Source organism: Podarcis muralis, chromosome 12 (genome assembly GCF_964188315.1).
Source record: "Podarcis muralis chromosome 12, rPodMur119.hap1.1, whole genome shotgun sequence".
NCBI lineage: Eukaryota > Metazoa > Chordata > Lepidosauria > Squamata > Lacertidae > Podarcis > Podarcis muralis.
Window position 1 is genome coordinate 28,171,477 of NC_135666.1, and position 23,385 is coordinate 28,194,861.

At 42.1% G+C, this 23,385-nt stretch overlaps 2 protein-coding genes across 6 annotated transcripts in view; one reads left to right on the plus strand and one right to left on the minus strand.

Annotated features, from left to right (window-relative positions):
* Nucleotides 1-3,684, minus strand: part of HEPACAM2 (HEPACAM family member 2) — a 31,425-nt gene extending 27,741 nt beyond the window's left edge. For 3 of the 5 annotated variants that reach the window (XM_077936946.1, XM_077936945.1, XM_077936944.1), the window contains exon 1: nt 3,434-3,684. In XM_077936946.1, the coding sequence (XP_077793072.1) occupies nt 3,434-3,512 (79 nt within the window). In that variant the 5' untranslated portion in view covers nt 3,513-3,684. The remainder of the gene's footprint in view (nt 1-3,433) is intronic. The other 2 variants (XM_077936943.1, XM_028751491.2) reach the window with 2 other exon arrangements.
* Nucleotides 3,685-5,240: 1,556 nt separating this feature from the next.
* Nucleotides 5,241-23,385, plus strand: part of VPS50 (VPS50 subunit of EARP/GARPII complex) — a 73,601-nt gene continuing 55,456 nt past the window's right edge. The window contains exons 1-6 of the mRNA XM_028750078.2: nt 5,241-5,394; nt 7,956-8,024; nt 19,618-19,740; nt 20,018-20,089; nt 22,112-22,165; nt 22,809-22,879. Coding sequence (XP_028605911.2) covers nt 5,362-5,394; nt 7,956-8,024; nt 19,618-19,740; nt 20,018-20,089; nt 22,112-22,165; nt 22,809-22,879 — 422 coding nt within the window. The 5' untranslated portion in view covers nt 5,241-5,361. The remainder of the gene's footprint in view (nt 5,395-7,955; nt 8,025-19,617; nt 19,741-20,017; nt 20,090-22,111; nt 22,166-22,808; nt 22,880-23,385) is intronic.

Sequence of the window (23,385 nt, forward strand, 5' to 3'; positions counted from 1 at the left end):
AAGGCACCCTAGCACTATAGAGTGACAAAAGCAGGACCAAAAATCCCAAACACCATTTGTAGTATGAAATGTTACATGATTTCAGCAAGAAGCTACAGACCATGCACAGATTGCCGCAGACGCTGTGTGAACCGTGACTGTCCAGATCATTTTGAAGGCTCAAATAGACTTGAATGAGGGAGTGTGCTTGACCACCCCATACCACCAATAGCACAAATTCATCCTGAATGCACGTTTGAAAAATCATCTAGAGAAGTCCAGGGTGAAACTGATCGAAGCCAGAGAGGTCAGATTTCAAAATCATGGAAGGGAGGTTAACTTTAAATCTGTCTCCTGCCCCCAAAAGTCAAGAGTTGGCAGATCTGTTAAACACAACCATGTTTCACTTTTGAAAGGCTACAGTTTCAGGCTACAGTTTCATCCTTAGTGTATTATTCCTTCCAGACAAGGGAGGATTTCTGTGGCCAGGTGTTATTTGACAGTCGTTCCCTCTGCACAAGGAACGTAGTCCTGTGCATCTTCTGTATAGCTGGTGCAAAACAGGAGTGGAGACAACAGGCAATAAGCTTTCTAAGCAAACCGCTCCCTTCCTTGGCTCAGGTTATCTCTTCAAGGCCGTTTATGTGTATTGGATATAAACAGGCTAGGTTTCTCCAAAGTGACCTCCAACTAGAGCGTAGGCTGCATTTTGCTTCTATATCCGGCTTTAAGTATTAGTAAGCACAACACCACCCTTGTTGACTGGAAACATCCTGCAGCTTTTTCTGTTTAAATAAAAACCGTGACATCATATTTTGAGTTTAATGCATAAACTTAAGATCTCCGTGGGAAGATTTCCTTGTCTTTTTCAAAAATAAGTACAGGTCGCATTCTGATCCTAAAAGCTTAATTCTCTAGTGATCTATATGCAGTGCTTTTTTTTTCTTTTTAAAAAATGTTTAGGGGTACTCTCATTTTGACTCAAGAAAATCACCATTTTATAGTTCAAATCGGGAAAAGTAAATACAGTAAATGGACAAAAGTACAAAGATTTACAAAATGTTTAGGGGTATGCGTACCCCTGCCCCCCCCGAAAAAAGCCCTGTTTATATGCTTATGAGCATATAGTGGTAGCTCGGGTTAAGTACTTAATTCGTTCCGGAGGTCCATACTTAACCTGAAATTGTTCTTAACCTGAAGCACCACTTTAGCTAATGGGGCCTCCCGCTGCCACCACGCCACCGGAGCACAATTTCTGTTCTCATCCTGAAGCAAAGTTCTTAACCTGAAGCACTATTTCTGGGTTAGCGGAGTCTGTAACCTGAAGCGTATGTAACCCGAGGTACCACTGTTGTTCCAAGCCAAGTAAAGCAGAATGCTTTACCATTAGAATGGTAGTGTTTTACAGTACAATCCTACACACAACTGCTCAGAAGCCGCACTAAGCTCAGTCTGGCTCCCATTTTCCACAGGACACAATTTAACAGCAGCAGTAAGTCAGCTCTTCATTAATAGAGCCAGGAATTCAAACACTCTGTACCAGTCTCTGTAGAAGAAAATACCTGGCAAGAAACAACTTTCCTCCATAGCACATCTAGGGGATGAGCCTGCCTAAATCACACCTTTAAGATCCACACACCCCAAGGAAATTTGGTGACTATTTAGCCACCCCTGATTTAGCAGCTCTGCTTTTTTGCGATGGGCAGCTGCATCTTCCTGTAGTCTATCTGTAGTTTTCTGCACACATTTCAAAATTCTGGTTTTAACCCATAAAGCCCCTGAAATAACTGAAACAATCTCGTATTCCCATCTGACCCCGAGCCCCTCTCCTCTTTATCATCTCTGCACTGGTTTAAAGGATCTTATACTGAACCTTGGTGGCAGTAAAAACCCCAGTCGTTTGTAATTTAGTTTAAAAGGATGAAGTAAAGAACCTGTGCATAGCTGAAAATGGATGGGTGGTGGGACAATTTTGCACAAGGTGGGGTCAGCTAGGGTGAGGTGTTTTCTGACAATTGAGTTAAGAGGGCAGAAATCTTGATCAATCAGAATTATGTCCTCTTCTTTTTCTCCTAACTCCAGCGAAGACTGATGTTTCTTATTCTGATACGCTCCATACAAAGAAGGCCACTTTGCATGTTTTTCTACATTCCCCCCCACCAGTTTTTTGTGTGTGGCAGCAACCATTTCCTCTTCTGCAATGCCTGGAATAATGTTTGGTCTGGGACATTATGGAGGATGCAAAATGGTGGACAGGCTGTTGCTGCTTCTTGAGCGGCAGCAACAAAACAAAACTTGGGAAGTGGGATTTGTTGTGCCATGGGCCATTGTCACAGCAAATGGTAAGCCTGAGGAACTGTTGGAGATCCCCGCTCCCCTACAAAAAATTGTGAGATGGTTTCACTCCAGTTTCTCTGTCCACAAAGTGGAAAATTCTCATTGTTATTTGTGCACAGCTCTCGTTATTTGGAAGAAGTTTATAAAAGTTTATAAAACTGAGAATTTTGGTGGCATGGTATGCTTCCTCCCCTTCTGCTCCCTGTTCTACATCTAGTACAACACATATTGGACGTGAAATCAATTAAATTATTACAAATCATAGCAAGATAAAATGTGCTAAATGTGTCATCTTTTGAAACCAAAACATCACAAATGGGATCAAGTTTGCAGTTTTTAATGGACTACATCAGACCTCACATGAGAAATGAAAGTAAAAAGCCAATTTAATCGCAATGTATAAAAGTACATAAAATAGCCATAAAATTTATTTCATTCACAAGCACTGCAACTTTTTAAAAGTTCATTAATAATGATAATAAACATATTATCTTGCTGAATGCCCATCTTATTAATTTTTGTGTGTGGTGTTTTATGAAAAGCCATTCATTTTTAATGCTAAGTATACTTTTCTTTATACAAAAACCATAATGTCTTAGGCAGAAGGATCTATTGATAATACTGGGCCATTACATATGGAAAACTGAAAAGGAAACAACCTTATTTGCATGACGTATTTTTCAAAAAGGCAGTGAGAATAATTGATACCTCAAATTTTCCTGCTGCTTTTCTAAGGCTCCACGAAAGATTCCGTATTACAGCACAGCCCACTCAGAAGTAAGATCCACTGCATTCAGTGGGGCTTACTCCCAGGTAAGTGGGTATAGGATTGCAGCCTTCCAGAGTGAAAACACCAAGATTGTCCCAACACTACCCACTGCAGTTAGTATCTACCTACCTACCTACCTACCCTTCTATATATTTCCAGTTTTTCTGTACAAATCATATATGTTTGTAGGATAAAAAAAAATCCACATGGTTTGAAAACTGACAGTTCCTGGTTGTTTTATAATGGTAAAGTTACTAAAGTTAAAAGCATTCAAAAGTATGGAACTGAAACAAAACCTTACACCTGGATTAAATATGTATCAGAAGAAGAAGAAATTTGAGATCTTACCTAAAAGCAGAACACAGATTTTGCATTGCAAGTCACAAAATGTGGTGCTAAAGGGCTCCATGAAAGCATCCTGTCTCATGCAAGCAGCCCTTTCTCTCTGGTGTGCATGTGAAGCCAGAGTTTGGTCCAGCAGCCGTGGGCCTTATTTGCTAGGGAAATCAGCAGTGAGTTTATCAGCCCCTACCCTGGCTTGCCTTAGGTGATTTGAATATGTGTATACAAAAGGCAGAGGGAGTGGGAACACCTGTTGGATTAGTGTTCGACATCTTCATTGCCTGTGACCCTAAGTTCCCCGCTCCGGTTATATTCACAGCAAACACAGAGCATGATAAATGGGGCATACAGAATGAATCACTCAACACTGATAAAAAATAAATGAGCCCAGAGCGGCACGCAGGTTACATTCACCTTCCTACAGCTGACAGCTAAACAGCTACCTGGAGGAATAACGTTTTGACTTGTGCATGCTCGTAAGTGTTAGAAATGGAAGTGTTTTGCCAGTTAGCTAGCTTATTCTCTTCAGAAATGGTCGGATATAATTGTTCCCCACGATATTATATAATAAACCTGCATGAAATCAGTTCTTAGCCCCAAAGGGGCTGTGTGTGTGCGTGTGCAGAAAGTATTCCTTTTAAACACATACTATGGTTCATCTCTGTGCCAGCTCTGCGACATCATTATTCACTATAATATTAGATAATAAATGTTCTAGATCGGTTCTTAGTCCAAAGGGGGACCATGGAAGATTAATGTTAAAATATATGTGCCTCTTTCTATATTCCTATAGTTATCCTTGCGCAAAGAATTCTTGCTACAACTTGTACCCGGACAGTCTACTCAACATGCAAGATCTTCTTTGGGACCGTCAAGCCTAAAGTCAAGGGATATCTGCCCTGAACAAAGTACTATAGCAGGAATAAAAGTAATAGGAGATCAGCTTTCGGAAGAAATGTCGTTTTGGCCGGCGGGAGGCGCCGTTGCTTTGCACGGCAAGCCCAGCACCTTTGCGCTTCGCTGTGCCCGTCTCCCTCGCCCTCCGCCGCAACCTCAGAATTACAAGTTTGCGTGTTTGCTTTGGTCCCCTTTTGGTCTCTCACGAGGCGGAAGTGACAGCTGTCAACCCACCAAAAATGGAGTAATTTGGGATTTAACGGTAGCTGTGATTGAGTCAGCCTTTGCGCAGCAGCAGCAAAGAAGGTCGCCATTTTTCTAACGCAATTTCATGCGATTTTATCTAAGAAAAGCAAGACTTTGACGTGAAACTGCATTCTGGATTAGGGTTGGGAGGAATTAGAGTGAGTAATTTAAACAGATTTGCTGCAGTCTGAAGTTTGTTTGTTTTTTGTACAGGGAATTTGTTACTGCAAGGCAACCCAAGCTCAGCTCCATCTCTGACCCGAAATATTAAACGTGATAAATATTAAACATTTCAGGGGCCCCACCCCAATAGGAGGATAGTGGAGTGTGTTGTCAGAAGCAAGGCATTTTAATACGTTTAAACGAGAAAACAAACAAGCCCTGCTGTCCAGCTGCATCTACTAAAATCCCTATTGTTTTCTAGGGTCACCATTCATTTAACGTCGGGGGGCAGAGACAGGCAGGAAGAAACCAGGAAGTTCCGTCTCCGTGTATCGGATTGCCCCTCTAACTGTTCCTATCTCTATGCAGCTTCCTCCCTCCTGGAACGTCTACTCTTCGAGGTGAGCGGAGAGACGTCCCGCTGAGCGTGATGGGAGTTGTAGTGTATTTGTAGTGTCTTCAGGTCCAGAGTGTGGGAAGGAGCGTGTCCTTCCTGGACTACCGATCCCATAATCCAATAGGGAAGCGAAAGAGCGTATCACGTGATGTACAAAATGGCTTCCCTGTGTCGGAGAGAGCGGAGCGCGATGGGTGACAGGAGCTTGTGAAGCGGCCGGCGCTGCGTTGCCATGCAGAAGATCAAGTCTCTGATGACCCGACAGGTACCGCCGGGAGGGCAAGCGGGTCGGGGAGCGGAGGTTTTGCACGGGCGGCGAGGAAGGGGCGGGAAAGAGCGGAGCCGGCGGTGCCAAGGGCGGGTGGTGGGAGGGTCTCCGCGTCGTGGGAGCGGGGTCTTTGCGGTTGTAGGACAAGGCCAGAATCCCCGCAACTGAAAGGAAGGCTTTGGACGCGGGCGGCATTTGGGTGATAGGAATAAGCGGCAGGGTGGCCATGTGAATGTGTCGCATAAAGAAAGACACGGGAAACCTTTAAAATACACGCGCCACAATTTCTGTGCGTGTTTTTTCCTCTGTTGTCTTTTTAATGGGACTTGCTCCTTATAAATGCCTATAAGGTGGTAGCCTCACTGGATTGTGATGAATTTTCCTAGGGAAATTTCAGCCTCTTTAGGGGTGTAAGGGAGGGGGAAGGCAGGAATTCGCAAGCATACAAGTGTCGAGTTTTCTTAGGGCTTCGGAGAGGGCAGGGGATCTTTTCCAGTAAGGATGAACAGGGATGGGAACTTGCCATGCATTGGCGTTGTATCCATTGCTAGTCACATCCAGAGTAGGTTGAAGAGCATGATGACTAAGGCCGTTCAGTTTCAAGTGGGTCTACGTCTGCTTTGAGTAAAAAATAGCTAGGTACTCTCCATTGCTTTCTTTGTGGGGAGAAGGATTTCTGAATGAATGGGACACATTGTGGGAAGGAGTTGGTGAATGAAGGAGATAGCATGGGCTTTCCTGAAAGAAAGGGGGAGCTACCACCTTCTGGGCTGTCCACATTTTTTCCTTAATGCATGCTTCCCAAATCCTTAGGCTTAGGGACTGACCTGATCTTCAGATACATTTTCTGTTATCCATGTGGACTGTGGGTTGGTCGGTTTGAGGTTTTCTCCCATCCATTGAATTCTATGGGTAATGTAATGGTATTGGTGTTTGGGAGCCATATATACTTGTCAATCTCTTTTTCTGTGCTTGATGACAGAAGGAGACATATGTTATCTGTGCAAGTAAAGCTGCCTTTAGGACCTACCAAGCTGGTGAACTCATACAATGAGGTTGTAGGTTTTCTGGGGGAGTGTAGCACAGTATGGGGAAACAGAGATATCCGTAAACTTTGTAAAACAGATGCTATTGTTTTTATGGTAATTTGTTTCATGTGAGGTAGGTTTTTCTATAAAGGCACGATAAACATTAGAGGAAACCTCTTCTCAGGAGTGTGTGTGGACTGGGCTACATTGATCAACTTGCACAATATAATGCTCTGAAGGGATTGCAACTGCCCAATGATTTGGTCCCGGAAAGATCCCAGTTGAAAAAGCATAGAGCTATGCTTGCTTGGTGAAGCATGAGAGAAACATGTGGAATATCTCTGTGTGTCCACTCCTGATTTTGCTATTAAAGGGATGACATAGTATGTCCTCAGTACTTCATTGGATTAGGCTGCTCTTATTTTGCTTCTCAAAGTATATTGCTTTTCATATATATTTTAAATATATATATTAAATTTAAATACTGTGGAGTTAGACAGTATAATTTATTTCAGTAAATGTTTCTTTGTTCCTTGGGATCGGCCATTATTATATCTATTTTGTTAATGATTTGCTTTACACAGGCATCCCAAAACAATTTGCAATATAATAAAAACATATAAAAAACAGTTAAACCATGGAATATGTAAAACAATTAAATTTACAGTTTAAAGCAATTATAGCACATAAGATATTTTCAGATCCAATGTGGTTGAGGTACAACTGTTCACAACTGGGATCCAAAGCCGGGGATGGGTGGTAAGGTGGCTTTCAGCTGCAGGGGAGGAGCAATACGGATGGGTTGTGGCAACCTTCTGCCCCGAAAATGGACCAAGGAGTCATTAGTGGGACTGATAGAATGAAAATGGGGAGCTCCAGATTGAAAGCAGAGGGGAAAACAAATCAGACGCTTGTTTTATCCAGAGCTGCTGGAAGCTGGGAATGCCGCAGCACTGAACTCAGGTGAATCATAGAACTGTAGATGAGAAAGGGACCCCACGGATCATCAAGTCCAACCCCCGTAGTGCAGAAATCAAGTTATTTTCCTGCACAGTGCCAGTAAATCAACCTTCACAAGCCTGGTGCCCACTGGTTGTTTGACCACCAGTCCCAGCTAGAATGGCTGTGCTGGCAGGGGCTGATGTGAGTTGTAGTCCAAAACGTTCGGAGGGCATCAGGTTGGCAATGGCTGCAATAAATAGCTGACACACACACACTGTCCTTCAAACTTATTCGTGGGTAATAATAATAATAATTTTTTAATTTATACCCTGCCCTCTCCAGCCAGAGCCGGGCTCAGGGCGGCTAACACCAGTAAAATTACAGTAAAAACATAATGGGGTGGGCGAATTTAAAATACAGGTTAAAATGCAATTTAAAATGCAGCCTCATTTTAAAAGTAGCCCATAAATCAAAACCATAAGGGGAGGGAAACATAAGGGTCAGACTGAGTCCAAACCAAAGTATTTCTGAAGTATTTCTGTGGAGATTGCGGACTGTATTACATAAACTGTCTTTTCCTCCCTTAAGGGTCTGAAAAGTCCTCAGGAGAGTATTCATGATCTGAGCCCCCTGGAGAACTTCAGAATTCCAAGCAAGGTATGGTGATATACTGTATATTCTAGTAGGTACTGTGAACTATCATAGTTTCTGTAATTTTTTGTTCTCTTGTACTTGTGAATCGCTTCTTATTCAAATGGCAATGTTAACTTATCGCATTAATGGTTTGCAGTGGTGGCCTGTGGGCAGAATCTAGCCTGTGGGAGGCTGCTAGCAGGCCCTGGTGTGCTTTGTGAGTCTTGGTTGTGTTTCCCACCATTTTGGAGCAAGGCCATGCTATTGCCTGTTGCATTCTTTCTGATCGGTTTCATGCCAACTGAGCTCAGCAAGAGCTAAACTGGGGTGGAAAAGAGGAAGCAAACAGGGGGAATCGTGCGGTTTCTGGGCAACCATTCAAAGTCTCTCTTCTCGCTTCTGGGCTAGCAGGAAGTATTAGAAGATGTTTGGGTAGTTGCCCCTTATCCCTTCTGCCCCCTTGCCTATTTTCCATTGTCTACACTATGATGTATATCTCTGGTGGGTTGTGGAAGCCAGTGAAACAAGTTTCCCTATTAACTTAAAGGATGCATTTTTTAGTCACTGGTAGCCTCTTTGAACTGTACATGCTTTATTTCTTATAATATTTCAGCAAAAGATACCTCTTTCAATTTAAGAGACGGGTTTTTGCTGTTGTCATTGTTTTGTGGTTCTCTTGGGCTTTGTGTCATTGTGTTGATGAGCAGCGAGCTGTCTTTAAAAAAAGATGTCCTTTAAACCGAGGACAGCGTATTCTCAGTTGTTGTTTTTTGTGTGCTCTGCCTCAGAGCTTGCAACAAACCACACCATACACTTGATGAATGAATAAACCTTCTGTGGCTGTTCATTCAAAGAAGGAAGTTAGATTAGGCAGGAATAGGACAGGAGGGGATGTTTCTTTTCAAATGTATCTCTCCCTGCCGCACAATACTGAGATCATTAGTGTATAGCCTTCTTCCATCCCCCACATTGAGAGATTATGGGATGCATAGGATTTTCTTTGTTTTGGCACCCAATTGGGTGACACTCTGTCTTTTAAGCATCAGGGGAAGATTGCTTTATTTGCTCAGAGCTTTTGGAGCTCCAGTTTTTAGATCTTGATCTTTTGATTCTGTATTATGCAGAGGCTGCTTTAGTGCTCCTAGTCTCTGAATCATTTGATATTTATTTTTATTCTTATGTGAGTTGCTTAGAAGGTCCGTGGATTATTGTGTGCGATACAAGTCTGTGCAGTCAATGCAAATAGATCCCTGATTCTATTTTTGATTTTTTTTCGTGGGAGGAACAGAGGTTTCGCCTTTGCTTTATTCAATTGCTGCTTATTCAAGGTGTGTGTTTGTGTGCAGTTTTACTTCTAAAATAATTTTTATTTGATTTTACAATATTAAAAATATAATAATACCACAACACATCCACAATTAAAAGATTCCTCCGAATCTTTGGACTTCCCACCTTCCCCTGCATGGTTTCTGTTGCATCTTTTTTTTCTACCGCATCTTTTTTTCAATAATCCATTTTTTTTATAGCTCCTTTATGACCATATCTCTTGTTACATGACAAGTGTTCTTGGAATCCTGCTAGTGTTTTCAACTGCTTACAGTGGACTCCAAGATAAAATTATAAAATTTTCCCTATTCCTTATTAAAGTTTTGATCTTCCTGGTTCCTGAGCTTTCTGGTCAGTTTTGCCATTTCAGCATAGTCCAACAATTTAATTTGCCATTCTTCTCTGGTAGGGACTTTATCTTCTTTCCATCTCTGGGCTGTGTGTGCAGTTTTCTAGCCAGTCATGCCCACTTCCAAAATACAGTGGTACCTCAGATTAAGTACTTAATTCGTTCCCGGAGGTCCGTTCTTAACCTGAAACTGTTCTTAACCTGAAGCACCGCTTTAGCTAATGGGGCCTCCTGCTGCCGCCGCGCCGCCGGAGCCCGATTTCTGTTCTTATCCTGAAGCAAAGTTCTTACCCTGAAGCACTATTTTTGGTTTAGCGGAGTGTGTAACCTGAAGTGTATGTAACCCGAGGTACCACTGTACTCCACTGTTTTTCCATCTCCCAACAGGCACTCTACATTCTATGGTCACTTAGCAGGATCAGTTCCCCTCCGCCTTCAAGGTTTTTGTTTGTTTGTTTCTGTTTCTGTGAAAAGGATTCTTCCAAGCATGTTGATACGTCCTTTTTGATTCTCAGTGGGTCTGTTTTGGCTACAGCCCTGTTGGCACTCACCACCCATGTTGGCACTTAGAAGAATATGCAGTTTCTTTGGCTGTACCGTTGTGTGAGAAAATCTTCATGCCTGCCTGTGCAGAAATGAATACCTGAGTGAGCAAGGAAGGACACAGTTCAGTGGTAGGGTACATGGTGTGCCATGCATATTCAAGGTCTCATGTTCACTCTCCAGTGAGGACGACTGCGAAAGGTAGCTCTGTCTGAAATCTTGGGAAGCTGCTGTGAATTTTAATGAGCAGTAATGTGGTAGATGAACCACTGCCCTGACTGGGTATAATTTCTAAGTAGTCTGCGACTCCTTTAAAAAGGACATTCTGATACTCACTCCACTCTTCCCTGAAATCAACAAGCAATTACCAGATAATGCAGAATTTTGCTGGATCGCTGGATGCTGGTTTTTGCTGTCACCAGTTTTGATTTAGTATAAGTCTCATATATAGACTGTACATTTGTTTCATATATTTTTACCTGCTTCTAATTTTTTTTTTTAAAAAAAGGCTCCCAAAGCATTGTGCAACAATCGGGAATAAGACAGGTATTGCCCTCAGGTTTAGTAGCTAAAATGCATGACGTGAAAGGCAAAAGGATTGGGAGGGAGGAGGAAAAAACTAAACTCAGCCACTACTTCTAATTACAGTGTTCTTATTAGTGCTCTTCCCTGCAAGAAGGGCCCTGTAGCTAGTCCTTCTCTTGCTGATGGATGGGGCTAGGTTGGTCTCCCCATTTTTCGCATTGTTTTCCTGGTTTTTTTCTTTATGTCTTTTGGTGTACATATGCTATAGAGCCTGATATAGTTCCATGACCACACATTAAAATGTCATCATGATATCATTATGATAAAAAATGAGCTAAATCCTCTTTGGACTGTAGTAATTTGGGACAGTGTGGCGCTGTGGGTAAAACCTCAGCGCCTAGGACCTGCCGATCGCATGGTTGGTGGTTCAAATCCCCGCGGCGGGGTGCGCTCCCGTCGTTCGGTCCCAGCGCCTGCCAACCTAACAGTTTGAAAGCACACCCGGGTGCAAGTAGATAAAGAGGGACCGCTTACCAGCGGGAAGGTAAATGGCGTTCCGTGTGCTGTGCTGGCTCGCCAGATGCAGCTTGTCACACTGGCCACATGGCCCGGAAGTGTCTGCGGACAGTGCTGGCTCCCGGCCTATAGAGTGAGATGAGCGCACAACCCTAGAGTCTGGCAAGACTGGCCCGTATGGGCAGGGGTACCTTTACCTTTTTATAAAGAGCACAATTGTATTAATGGCTTCAGCCAGAAAAGAGAGAACCTTAACGGAAATTAAGGGGACTTTCCAAGAAAGCTTGAGCAAGAGTTTTTACTGTCTTTAATCCTCAAGGAATGGGAAGGACCTCCAGATGTTGCTAAAACTACAACTCCCATCATGTCTGATCTTTTTGAAAAGAAGGGCCATAGCAGAGTAATAGAGTATCTGCTTTGTAGGTTCAATCTCCAGCATCTTCAGGTAGAACTGGGAGAGATATCCCTGCCCGAAATCTCGGAGAGCTTCTGCCAGTCAGTGTAGACAGTACTGAGTCAGATGGACCAACAGTCTGACTCCTAGGTTCTGTGCCCCATTGGCCAGAGTCCACCAGCAGAAGGCAACTCCTCTCCGGCTCCTTGAATGTACACACAAATATGTTACCCCTGGATTGCTGGGCCTCTGTGTCCTTAACTTGTGATGGTGATGGTGGCTGGTTAGAATACGGAGCATAAGGCTTGTTACCATCCATTTGCACAAGAATGCTCCTTAGGCTTTATCACACATTTGTTGTAGCAACTCATTTGAACATTATCAAAGGACAGCTGGAGGCAGGTTGAGGAAGTAGCTTGGCGAAAACCCTTTGTTTTGTTGTTCCTTCATGCTAGTTAGGAATGTGGTTTGGGTAGTTGGGCTACGTTTGTTGTGTGGCCTTTAGTTAAAGAGGATGAGGCATGCAGAATTAAAAAAGAAACTCTGGAGGCTGTCCAGATTTAAAATCAACTTCCTTCCTACCTTCCTTCCTTCCTCAGCTTTTCATACCTTTAATTTCAGAATTCTGCCTTGCTCATCATTGGGTGATCTATTTTTCCCATCTACTTTTTTGTATGTGTGGTAGTGGTTTATCTATCACTTTTTATGTTATAGGATTGGACATCCTTTGTGGGGTTTTTTTAAAAAAAAATTGTAAAGAAAATGCACAGGACTGGATTGACAGGAAAATGTGTTAACTTAATCACCTGTTGGTTCTCGCTTTGGAGGACTTAGGAAATATGGATTTGTTAGGCAAATAAAAAGCACTATGAGGTCACCAGTTTAGTTTTTTTAATTCAGAAAACCGTAAGTCTTCTGGCCATACCAACAACGTCCTCCTGGGCAGAACGTGCAGACATTGCTAATCCACCCAGATGGTATCACCACTTCAAGCAAGTGTTCTTGTCTGTAAATCACAGTTTCCCAGCAGTTGGATTGCTAATTGTAGTTGATGGGGGGAAAGCCTCAGCTATTCTTGCTTCAGCAAGCATGACCCCTGTTAATTCTTTTCTTTTCATGGGTTTCATGAGTGTTGTTGTTGTTGTTGTTTTTGTACCAGTCCGATAGTATCCATGGCAGGTTCACCGAGTCCACACTGTCTGTTGGACAATACTGACATCTTAGGATCTTTGAAGTCCATAGGCTTTCTGTGCTGAGAAAGCTGTTTTGAAAGAAGAATTATCAGCAAGTTGCCTGCAGAGTTTTGGAATTTGATCTCATTTGATCCCTGCTCCCTGAATGGGCTTAAAAGACATACCCACATTGATACTGTCGGTTTTAATTGTGTGTTTTTTGAGTACACTGGTTTTAATAGGACCGTGTAATGCTGGGAATTCCTTTTCGTAGCTTACACTGCTTTTAGTTATATTCTGTGCTTGAAATTGTTATGGTATGGTGGTGTTCTTTATGGGGTTTAAAAATTGTGTTGTGATGAAAAACTCCTTTGTAAAACTCATGTTTGAGTTTTAAACAAAAAATCAGTAAAAACTGTTGCCACCAGCTTCCGACATCTTTGCTTACTGCTAACTCTTTTACCAAAAACAGGTATAGGCAAATTTTTGCCCCTCCAGATGTTGCTGACCTGCAGCTTCCATCAGCTCCAGCAAGCATGGCCAATAATTAGAGATAGTGGGAATTGTAGTTCAGGAAAATCTGGAGACCTGTCTGTGTACCCAAGGAAGCTGGTGTTCAGAATCCCTGAGGATTGTTAATTAAATGCTTGCAGAGTTCGTTTAGATCAGAGGCAACCCTGCAAATCATAATGACTGTTTTGTTTACCTGCTCACCCATGAGGGTGTTAATATGTTGAGACATGAAAAAGCTAGTAATTAACACAGGAAAAAAGTGAGTCACTTTCATGAGTAGGCTGGGGACTGTGGAGGTACCGTAATTCAGTAGGATGGAAATCCACAACGGTGCTTTGAGGCTGAGCAGGAACGCAGCAGAAGGCATACCTGTGCCATCGTTGATGGATCAGTCTTCTAGGATAACTTCTTACCTTCCTTGCTGAAAGGCTTGGTTTATGCTTGGGACTGTGTAGACTCCCCATGATTTCACCTAGCCATCTTCAGAGCTGGGATGGGGAACAGGGATGCAGGGATCTTGTGCCCAACCTGGGGCTCAAACCCACAACCCTAAGGAAGAGTCTCAACTCCTATAATTTATGACCCTTGGCCATGCCGACTGCGGCTGATGGGAACTGGAGAGCAACAACACCATTCTCCCACCCCTGATGTAGGGAAAGGTCAGGTGCATCCAGCAGCATTCACAGCAGTTGATGCATCTGTGTGCATTCTCACAATTCTGAAGTTGCACATCATTCCGCTACCCTAAGATCTCTATCGCAAAGGCAAAACGACTCTAAGGGACTTAGAAATTGAGAGGATCTCTGTTACAGTACATGTGGGTACAGAAGGGGCTTCTGAGAATGGGACGAGGTAGCCCTGATGGTTCTTGAAGTGACACACAATTTTGGGGTTGCCTGTCCTTGGAAACATTGGCAGGCTCCAGTAGCTTGAGGGCCTAAAATAGTCAAACAGGCTCACTCAGTTGGACCTGGTGAATTATTCTTGTGTGATCCAGGGTACCATTTTTTTTAAAAAAATTGTGCCTGTGTTGACTTTCTAATCCCTAGGTTTATTAGGAAGCCCACAAGAATACCACACTTATTGTTTGGGTCATAATGCTGTACCTCAGAAGGCAGATATTTTCCGCTCTCCCCAGCTCTCTCTCTTAGGAAGAAATCAACTTATTGTCATTGCACATGTTTTATTGTTCTTGTCTCACTTTGAAGGCATTAAATAGTTTTTGTTAACATGTTTTAACATGTTTATATTAAATTCAGATTTCTTTTTAAACCAAAGGGGGGAAATACTTTTAAAACAAATAAAATCTAAATCTAATTACAGTGGTACCTCGCGTTACATACGCTTCAGGTTACAGACTCCGCTAATCCAGAAATAGTGCTTCAGGTTAAGAACTTTGCTTCAGGATGAGAACAGAAATTGGGCTCCGGTGGCGTGGCAGCAGCAGGAGGCCCCATTAGCTAAAGTGGTGCTTCAGGTTAAGAACAGTTTCAGGTTAAGAACGGACCTCCGGAACGAATTAAGTACTTAACCCGAGGTACCACTGTAATAGTAAAAAACAAAAAACAAAATCCACCATAAAACAAATTTGTATCTACCTCAGTCACTGGTGGATACATTTTATTAGCCACACTGAAGAACCCCTGGGTGATACTTGGTTGGTTTTAGAAGGTGGCATTTTTTGTATCCTTTTGCCAGAATCAAGTGGATTTATTCATGGGCTATTGTTAAATTTGGGCGCACTTGTAGGATCTGTGGTCCATGGATTTTCACTCCACCAGATTTTTGAAAAACATATTAGGAGTTGCTACCGTGGAGCTATGTAGAAGCTTCCGTTCTGCAAAGTTGAACATCACCTTTTCTTTGTGTTAACAAACCAAAATATTAGCATTGCTTTTTGAAACTGCAATTTCATAGATCGTCCACAAGGTGGCACATTAATATAACTAATTGAGACAGCCAAAGTCTGAACCTGCACTCAGAATGTTTCAGAGGAGTATGTGTGTTTTAATTCCTGAAATTTTAGATGATGCATAAAAAGTAGATTCACATACCAGTTGGCAATTATTTGAATTTGCTCTCCTGTTTTTATGTCTAGCGATGTGTAGTTGAATCAAAAGCACTTCTAAATCTTAACTCCCCCGCAATCAAGTTAAGCCCCCATTTCTTTGCAAATTCACCACTTGAATAGTTACAGTTCATTTAATTGTCCTCCTGGGCAATTTGCTGCTCAGTGTTTTCAGGGAGGGCGGACCATCCTGCTTGGCCCCATTTTTCTATTCTCCTCTGCCCCTCCTGCTTCTTATCTTTCCCTCCTTCTGCTAAGACCAGCCTCTCAGTCTTGACTCTGGTAGGCAGCATGAGAAAAGAGAGGTGCCTTCATGTTTCCTGACCAAGGATCAGGGAGAGGAGAAAATGAGATGTGTCAACAGCCTTCCATTCAACAAAGAACGTGTCTGGTTTCCTGGGGTTTAGAAATACAGTGGTACCTTGGGTTAAGTACTTACCGGTAATTTGTTCTGGAGGTCTGTTCTTAACCTGAAACTGTTCTTAACCTGAAGCACCACTTTAGCTAATGGGGCCTCCTGCTGCTGCCATGCTGCCAGAGCACGATTTCTGTTCTCATCCTGAAGCAAAGTTCTTAACCTGAGGTAATATTTCTGGGTTAGCGGAGTCTGTAACCTGAAGCGTATGTAACCTGAGGTTCCACTGTAACTTCTGAGCTGTTTTGGCACAAGTAAATTTTGAGAGTTTTCTTGTTTCTGGGGTTTAGAAATGTAGTTTCCCCTGTTTAATCCTATTGAGGTATCTCCTGCAGACTCTCTATGGTATAAGAGAACATGTTGTTAGGCCAATACCGTGAACTCTGTTGTTCGCGCTAACATCAACGCACAAGGCTGCAAAACAGGCAGTTGCATCTGCAGTTGGTCTGCAGTTAAGACTTCGGTCTCAGGTGGGAAGTGAAAGGATTCAAATAGGAAAGAGAAAGAGAAATTGTATAAGCGCAGTCTCCAACAACAGGAAAGTTACATTGGCATTGGACCTTTGTGGCCCAATTTATTATGATGGATGGATGGGTGTGCAAGCACTTTCGTTTACAAAATAGCAATGCCTTTGCACCCACTTGTTAACAGTAGGGAGGGAGATTATTTTGGGTTTGGAGGTGTTTTGTTTTGCTGCTTTGGACGGAGCTGCATTTTCCATACCACCCGATGCCAGTGTTCATGTTAGTGGGAGCAGAGCACTCTGTGAGTTTGTACACTGCTTTTTTCCTTCTTTCCCTCCCATTGTGAATCCCTTGCTTTACAAAATCCCCTGCTTTTAAAAAAGTAGCAGCATGTAAATCTTGTTCAAGACCTCTTTTATTGTTCTTTTCAACTTCTCTTTTCTGTTCTGGTAAGGATCCAATTGACTCTCTAATTTGCTCTTTATATTTTTGACTTCCTATATAGGAGTCTTGTAATACATAGAATGGTCACGCCTTTCCATTTTGGTGCAAATGTTGAGGTTTTAGTGGCTTAGTTCGTGTTTAACTTCCATGTGTTATTTAGTGTGAATGTGCAAATGGGCATATTCTCAGAGAGGAGATTGCGTCCTCCTTTTTCCTCTGGTTCTGCTGCCACCATGCTATTTTTTGAGGCCGTTAATAGGACAAACCTTAACTGCAGCTTAGGTTCAGATATAAGGCTAAGTGGAACCATGACTTGGCTTACCGTATCATCACAGTAGCAAGAGAAAAATCAGACACAATCTTGATGCATACTGGGACAAAAATAAAGAAATCTTAATTTCACATCTATTCTCATGGGATCTGAACTGGTGCTGACTGACCAGGAATGAGATCTTGGGGTTATAGTGGATAGCTTGATCTTTTGCAGTGTTCAGCAGCTGCAAAGAAGGAGGCAAATTCCATGCTAGGGATCATTAGGAAAGGAACTGAAAATAAAACTGCCAATATAATGCCATTATAGGGTGTGTCTGCATTTGGAATATTCTGTACTGGCCACCTCACTTCAAAAAGAAAATGCTGAAGTTGGAAGAAGTTCAGAATAGGGCAACCAAAATGACCAAGGAGGTGGAGCCTCTCTCCCCTGTGGTTTGCTTAGTGTTACATGTGAACTGGTCGTTGTGCGATTGCTGCTTTCTGTCTATTTCTTGATTGGTTTCTCTTTGGTTAAGCTGTTAATTAGTCATGCACGGTGAGCTCAAGTTGAGAAATTAATGGAATAGCTTTTAGAGCAGTCAAATTAATGTTTTATGCAATCGTACTGTGATGATTAGACTAGAGAAAATCTTATTTTTTTATTTCAGGCAGAGGTCTATTAAATATTCAGGTACTGTTAATTAATTCTGAGATGTTGTAGAACTATTATTCTGTTTTCAAGTAACATGTTGGATGTGTTCTGCAGCTGTGTGAAATTGAAAAGTGACAAATTAAATATCTCATAAAATATATTAAAACTATCCGCTAGCAACTTTACTGTTGCTCGGCGTAGAGGCTGCCGTACTAATGAGATATATAATTGCATGTGTAGGTGCACGGCCACATAATGATAGTGTTAGGAGCTGCTGAAATCAGCCCTCCGTGTTCTGCTGGAAGATTAGCAGAATATCCCACTGTTTCATTTTGCCTTAATAGAGCAGGTCTGTTTTTCTTAGGACAACAGAGAGCAGCAAATGTAGGGTCCCCCTTTCCCCCCATTGCTATTCATCACCATCATCAAACCTTTATTGGCATCACATACAAACACTCATAATAAATAGGCCAGTGCGATCTCGTCGCCATTTCAACAGTACAGTCATTTGCCAAAGGGAAGAAAAGGAGAGCAATCTATTTCATCTCTGTGGGTCTCCAGCAAGGGCAGGATCATCTAGCGTACTTTGGTGACAAAAAAAATCAAATAGAGGAATTTAGCTACTGTCTTGGTGAGCTCCTGGTCTCTCCCCTGTAATAAGAAGCGTATAACCTCTGTCTCTGGTTTCCATGTTGGAATACATAGATGGTCTAGAAATTGTTGGCGGAGATCATCATACATTTTACATTTAAGGGTCATGTGAGCTAGAGTTTCCACCAGGTGGGCATCGCATGGGCAGATCCTATCTCCTTCTGCCATACCCGCAAACCTACCCCAAAGGAGGTTAGAAGGATTAGAATTGAACCTAGCCAGCGAAAAAGCCCTTCTTTCTTGCGGATTAAACAAAAATTGTAAATAATTAAGGTTAAATTCTTGCGCCCAAGAGAGTTGAAAATAAAGAGGGGAACATGGTTTTTCCACAGCTGAGATTAGTTCCTGGCGATCTATGTCCCACAGCCTAGTTTTTAACATGGCCTTGGCGACTGGGAAAGCCGCAGCACCCAGGAGATCCTCTGAAAGCCCGAGTTGCCGTATCGTTGTGCCAAACAGTTGTAGCCCTGGGGAAGGGAAGGAGTCTGACAGAACTTTGCTAAGTAAAGTATCTTTGTCCACTGAAAAACAAATGTTTAACCAGCATAAAAGAAAACTCGTCCAGGCAACTGTCTCTAGCTTATGTTGGCCTCCCTCTAAACACAGGGCTGCGTAAGGTACGCAGTGTGGGACAGCGAAAATCTTTTTCCCCCTTTGCTATTAGAAGGGGAGGAAGATTGGTTTGGACAACCTGTGGCTTAGGTGGTCGATGGTGCCACCTCAAGTTTCACTTGTTTGGTCTGGCAACCATTTAGAGAGTGTGAGAGAGACATTTGTTACATGCCCTAGTGAAGTGGGGCCACGTTGCTTCTGGGTCTGCCTCTGAGGAACCTCAACTGTCAGGGGAAACCCGGTTTCCTCCAATGGCAGTGACAGATTTGCTCACAAACTAAGCAAGCTACATTTTAGGGCCTCAGATTGTGAGGCATCTCTTAATGCAGAACAGTTTAAGTTTCAAGTTTTGCATAATTGGTTAAAAATTATAGAATAATACGCGTGCTGTGTGTGTGTGTGTAAAGCTATGAGGTCTAAACTTGATATGCTTTAGGGTTGTGACATGTCTTAATCTGGTCTTAATTTGCCAGTAGGCGTAGTGAAGGTTTACAGAATAACATTCTGCATTGTGGGGAAAAAAGTAGCAACATTTCGCCAAGACGAAGTGTCGAAAAGTTTTTCTTTATTCAAAACATAAGAAAATACAGTTCCTATTTGCTGCATACCTAATCCTCTGTCCTAGTTTGTATTGCGAATATCCTTTGGAAGGCGAAATTGCGTTGGCGGTACATCACTGTCCAATGTATAACACTTTATTTGAACCTATTGTGTGTTTAAGGAGGAACTTAGAGAGCTCCGGGAACAACCAACTGATCCTCAGGCTCAGCAAGAATTAATTAACAGCATTGAAGAAGTCTATTTTTCCAGTGATTCCTTTGACATTGTTAAGTATGAGTTGGAGGTAAGAGAATTATTTGGATTAGAATGACAAAGATTTCTGATGTACACACACATGCTGGGCTTCATAGTACCAAATCTGCTTTTGTTTTAATGTTCAAAATAAATTTATCTGTCCTTTTGTTGTTTTGGTAGAACTCCTCCAAAGCCCACTAACACCCATGGTGCTGATGCTGGGTGGGTGTTGTCCCAGTGCTCATTGGGCCTTTTAAATAATTCTCCAATTGTGTAACGTTTATATCAGGGGATTTAATTGGATTTTATTTATGCTTTACCTGCAGAAGCTGCCTCCTGTTCTTAGTCTTCAAGAACTGGAAGAATACAGAGACAAACTCAAGCAACAGCAAGCTGCTGTGAGTCGGAACTGCTTTCTCTCCCCTTCTCTCCAATCCCTTCAATGAGAGCCACATAAACTTCTCTCTTTTTTGTTGTTGTTAGTACTAAAAAAAAGAGAGACGGCTTTAACACGACCTCTGAAAACAATGCCACATATTTTGGTGCAGACCTGTAAATTTTAATTGAAGCAAGGGCCGCTGTCTACCACTTTTCTATCCGAGTTTAGCTGCTGTCTGGTCCTTAGCTTGTGCTCCAATCCTTGCTCTCTTTCCTCCTTCTTCAGATACTCTTACGTGTCCCTTCTTGCTTCAAGGGCAGCCTCTAGTACCCCTGTATCGGTCTATGTCATAGCATGGGACCGCCTTCTTCAACCTGGTGTCTTCCAGAGGTTCTTCGACTCCAGCTCCCATAATTCCAGACCATTGGCCATGTTGAACAGGAGTTTGGAACTTGAAGAATATATGTTGCACACCAGGTTGAGAAATGTTGGCGTAGGCCCTGCATGTAGAAGGTTCCATAGTCAATCCCTGGTATGCCCAATTGAAAGAGACCTCAGATAACTGTTGCTTGTGGTATAAGGACTAGTAATCTTGCTTCGTATAAGACAGCTTTGTGTGTTTTTATGTTGAAGCAAAATCTAAAGTTCAGGGTGGGAGAAGGCAGACTCTGATTGTGTTGCACTTTGTTTCTATGGGGTTGGATCCAGACTTCTCAACAGTAGTGGTCCACATATGGGACACTCCTGTTGGAGAAATGGTGGCAGGATAATGTGACTTTTGCTGATTTCCCATCCCACTTCCCATGCCCCCTAAAAATCTGCTCTGGAAAGACGGGGGTCCCTTCATCTGGCACGCGGGGGCAACAGGGGAAAGGAGGAATCAGGAATTTGCCTCCACGCCACCTTTCCTCCATTGCGAACCTCCTTTGGCTCTCCCTTCCACAAAGGGCAGCAATCCTGTCGTTCACAGAAGGGCAATCTCTAGATCCAACTTCTGGTGTAGTATGAACAATTGTTTTTCACATGGTTCCTTAACTGGTTGGGTGGGGAACCTTTTGGATGTTGCTGAACTACACATCCCATGAGCCCCAGCAAGCGTGACCAATGGTGTGGGATGATTAGGTTTGTAGTTCATCAACATCTGGAGGGCCAATCCGAACTAGCCAGTTCGGATTAGCTAGCTATTCTGCATCTCTTATAGGTTTGGGCTTGGCCTACTTGGGTGGACTAGTTTATGTTATTTAAGGCATCCATTGAATTGTGCAAGCATGGGACACACACACACACACACACACACACACACACACGGGGGAAGAGGGTTTCCAGTTCTCTTGAGGCTGCACATTATAATCTGGATGGTATGGGCAAATTTGCAGATGTTAATGCTTTTTAAGGCAAAGAATCCAGTGTCGTGACTTGTGTGTCTCTTCTAGTACCACAGATTATGGCTTAACTACGCTTATTTTGTTCTTTGCTGGCTGAGTACCAGGTGCACTAGCATTGCATTTACTGGAACTCAGAAGTAGTGGAAAGAGGAAAAAACATACAGCGCATTAAAAGAAAAGTAATAAATTAACATTGGTACACAAATAGTCATTGCTGCATTCCGTAAATTGCTTTTAGGATGGCATCTCTGCCACAAATGTGGATTTATTTAAATCTCTTTTATAGATGAATCATATATGATTATATATTAATGGCAAGGTAAAATGACTATATTAAGCTTCATTGTTGTATGTCTCTCAATTTTTATTCAAGAGTATCTTTCAATTTGAAATGGGGTGGGAGGTTAATTTAGATTCTGCTACTGGTTTCCAACGAGAGCCTGTAAGTTCTCATGTATTTGCTTTGTATATGGCCATCATTTTTGGAGTGTTTATCATTTTTTACATGCAAATATTTTAATGTAGATATAATCTAATGTTGTGGAGGACTTACTGAAATTTTTTGAAGAGGTTCTAAGTGCTTCCTGTCAACCTGCTCTTTTAAAATAGTACCCTGCTTATATCTGCTGCTTCCTAACTTGAATGTTTTCTTTAAGGTATCTAAAAAAGTTGCAGACTTGATACTTGAAAAACAACCTTCATATGTCAAGGTAAATTAATGAAATCCACTGTGTGCTTGTTTATTATTTTTAAGTAAGTGAGGAGAGTGCTGCTGCACTCAGGACCTGGCTGTGGTCTTCCTGTAGGCATATGGCTGCCACTATGAGACCAGGATGCTGCCCTGTGCTGGGCTATTGGCCTGATCCAGCAGCCCTATTTTCTTATTTTCCTGTCTCATGAACTTAATATATTATTTATGGTTTCTGAAAAAGCAAATGCTTTTTTCTCTCATTTAGAGATTTCCAGTATTACCAAAAAAATAAAAAAATAAAAATGGATCCCAAACTGTGCAGTGTGAAATGTGATTTTATTCTCAGAATGACAAGTCTATAAATTGTAGAGCTTAACTCCATGGAGGTCATAATCTTTCAAAGCTTCAATGTGAGCCAAATGCTTTATGTGTGTTCAGAATTGTACTGTGAGTCATCTTGGTGCCTACATGGACCTAAACCAAGATATTATACCAATACACAGCTCTTTACTTACTATGATGTTCAATTTTTATTTTAACTTTTTTTTTAAAAAAATGGACTGAATGTAAATTAACGGTACATTTTGTAAGAGGGCATCTCCTTTTAAGCCAATTGCTTTGTATCCTTGGAGAAATAAATTGCTGCTTTTGTATTTCTGCAGGAGCTTGAACGAGTTACATCCTTACAGACTAGCCTCCAATTAGCTGCTGTTATTTGCACAAATGGAAGACGGTATAGTGCACCCTTTTACTGATGCTTGTTTTGCTTTACAAAATGAAAAAAGTATCATTTTAAAGTAGTTTTTCTAGCTGCATTTACTTTTGCTGCTACTTTCCTTTAGCTATATATTTCAGGTTTAGACAAAAATAGGCAATTTAAAACTTCACCTCTTGCGAATATCTTTATTGGCTACATTTATTAGCTACAAGCTAGTAAACATTTTTGCAGGCTAGTAACTTCTGTGTGCTTACTTACAAGGCTGACTTTAGACATTGTGCCAGATCAAAGTTAATCGTCCTTAACCCTGTTTTGGTGTGATAACTGAATCGAGAGTTTGCCTCTGTTTGGATCCACTCCAATCTGGGTTCAGACCTAGGTACTGAACGGAAACAGCCTTTGTTACCCTGATGGATGATATACCAGGGAATGCATGGGAGGGAAGGTTAGTGTTCTCCTGGACATCTCAGTAGCTTTTGATACCATTGTATGCTTCTGGGGTGGGTTTAGGGGGGCACTGT